The 1,672-nt window shown below is 37.5% G+C and overlaps 1 protein-coding gene across 1 annotated transcript in view; it reads left to right on the top strand.

Moving 5' to 3' along the window:
* Nucleotides 1–1,672, top strand: part of LOC106808309 (ABC transporter G family member 20-like) — a 16,731-nt gene that overhangs the window by 6,007 nt on the left and 9,052 nt on the right. The window contains exons 8-10 of the mRNA XM_014810969.1: nucleotides 240–375; nucleotides 730–814; nucleotides 1,399–1,564. Of these exons, the coding sequence (XP_014666455.1) occupies nucleotides 240–375; nucleotides 730–814; nucleotides 1,399–1,564 (387 nt within the window). The remainder of the gene's footprint in view (nucleotides 1–239; nucleotides 376–729; nucleotides 815–1,398; nucleotides 1,565–1,672) is intronic.

Raw genomic sequence — 1,672 nt, 5'->3', positions numbered from 1 at the left:
AAAAAAACATCGATAGTTCAGCGTATGCCAGCGTTTTAGAGAAATTTTGATACGTCCGGCATACGCTGGCTAAATCGTCAATGTGTGACAGGGCCATTAGTATATAAAGAAATATATGTAAATATACTATAATGCCTATACGAAAATGTACTATTTCAATAGGATACCTAACATGCTTATATGTGAGAAAAAAAAAAAAATTCTGTAGAGTTATTCTCGCTGTATTCTAATTTCGAAAGGTGGTTAGTCCTAAAGTTGATGCTGGTGGCAGTGGCATAGACGATGAGAGAACTCCCCTGTTAGCGAACCACACACATCCTAACTCGATATCGAAGTCTCTGTCACACTCATCCTCAACAACAGAAGTGAAAACTGGTAAGAACTCTGCTTCTACGTGTATGGTGGAAAGCACGACATGAAATAGTGATGTCTTTAAAATACCAGTGGATATTCATACTGCTTAATATATCATATAACATATGTATGGGACTCGGTGAGTGTACTTGACTCTTGATTTTGTATAATTGAAGCGCTGACTAGAATGAAACATAGTTTTGTGATGTGGTGCAACTATAGCGCTGTGATATTTCTGTGAAGTACATACTAAGTGATGCTACCACTTGGTGTCATGTAATAGAACAATTGCCAGTCAGTTGCTTCGCACAATACCAAGATTTAACGAAAATGAAGAACATGTTTATTATCACTAATGAATAATTTTTATTTCAGAATGGAAAAGCAGTTGCTCTTCAAGCTTGAACAACATCTTTGCATTAATCATCAAAGATCTGCTGAAAATGTGGAGAAACATACCGTATGTTAACTTCTAGTATCATTTCAGCTAGCTGTAGCATGCATGTGGTAATGCTATTATCTTTGCATGCTTGCATGGGCTTTATTTAGCGCGATGTAATGTTTACAATGTATTCTTATTATTAGCTTTGTAGCATGTAAATGAAAAACTCATAGTTAGAATATTTACGATATAGAGTCATAGGGACAAAGTCCATCTGAAGTTTAATTATAATCACATCACATATGCCTGTACCTAGAAGAGCAGTGAAGAGTTGAAGTCTCGCAACCTTTGGCCAATTAAAGTGTCATTGATTAAAAGAGATTGTGTGATATATGGTAGCCGGTAATAACGTTATATCAGGAGTGGATAATAGAGTCTCTATTATCCACTCCTGGTTATATTATATGAATTTATTGTATCTGTGTTATCAGACACTTGCCCTGAATTATTGTAATGACCTTGGCATGCTAAATACTGGCAAAAGGGCTATGTAAATCACATGTATTTATATTGTTTGCTTGAAAGGTGGAATCGGCAACAAATTGAGCATTATTAGTCAAAACACAAGGGATATCTCATGAAGATCATTGATCTGGTTGTAGGTTGCTGGTGTTTCAGTTCATAATGCCATCCATCCAACTCTGCTTCTTCTGCCTGGCGGTTGGTGGCGACTTAAAAAACGTGCCTGTGGCTGTGGTAAACCAGGACAGCCCACCGATTCTCAGCACCAGCTACCTGAAGTCCATCAGCTCCAGCATCGTAGATCTGGTATTATTATTATTACTATTATTATTAGCTCATCTGACATAGTCAGATGCAACTTGTAGAATCGCATGATCGTCCGTGCGTGCGTGCGTCAACAGTTGGGCACAAATC

This window comes from Priapulus caudatus, unplaced genomic scaffold, assembly GCF_000485595.1.
Source record: "Priapulus caudatus unplaced genomic scaffold, Priapulus_caudatus-5.0.1 Scaffold267, whole genome shotgun sequence".
Classification (NCBI taxonomy): Eukaryota; Metazoa; Priapulida; class Priapulimorpha; order Priapulimorphida; family Priapulidae; genus Priapulus; species Priapulus caudatus.
The sequence above is the reverse complement of the archived record's forward strand: the minus strand, read 5'-3'. Positions and strand labels throughout refer to the sequence as shown.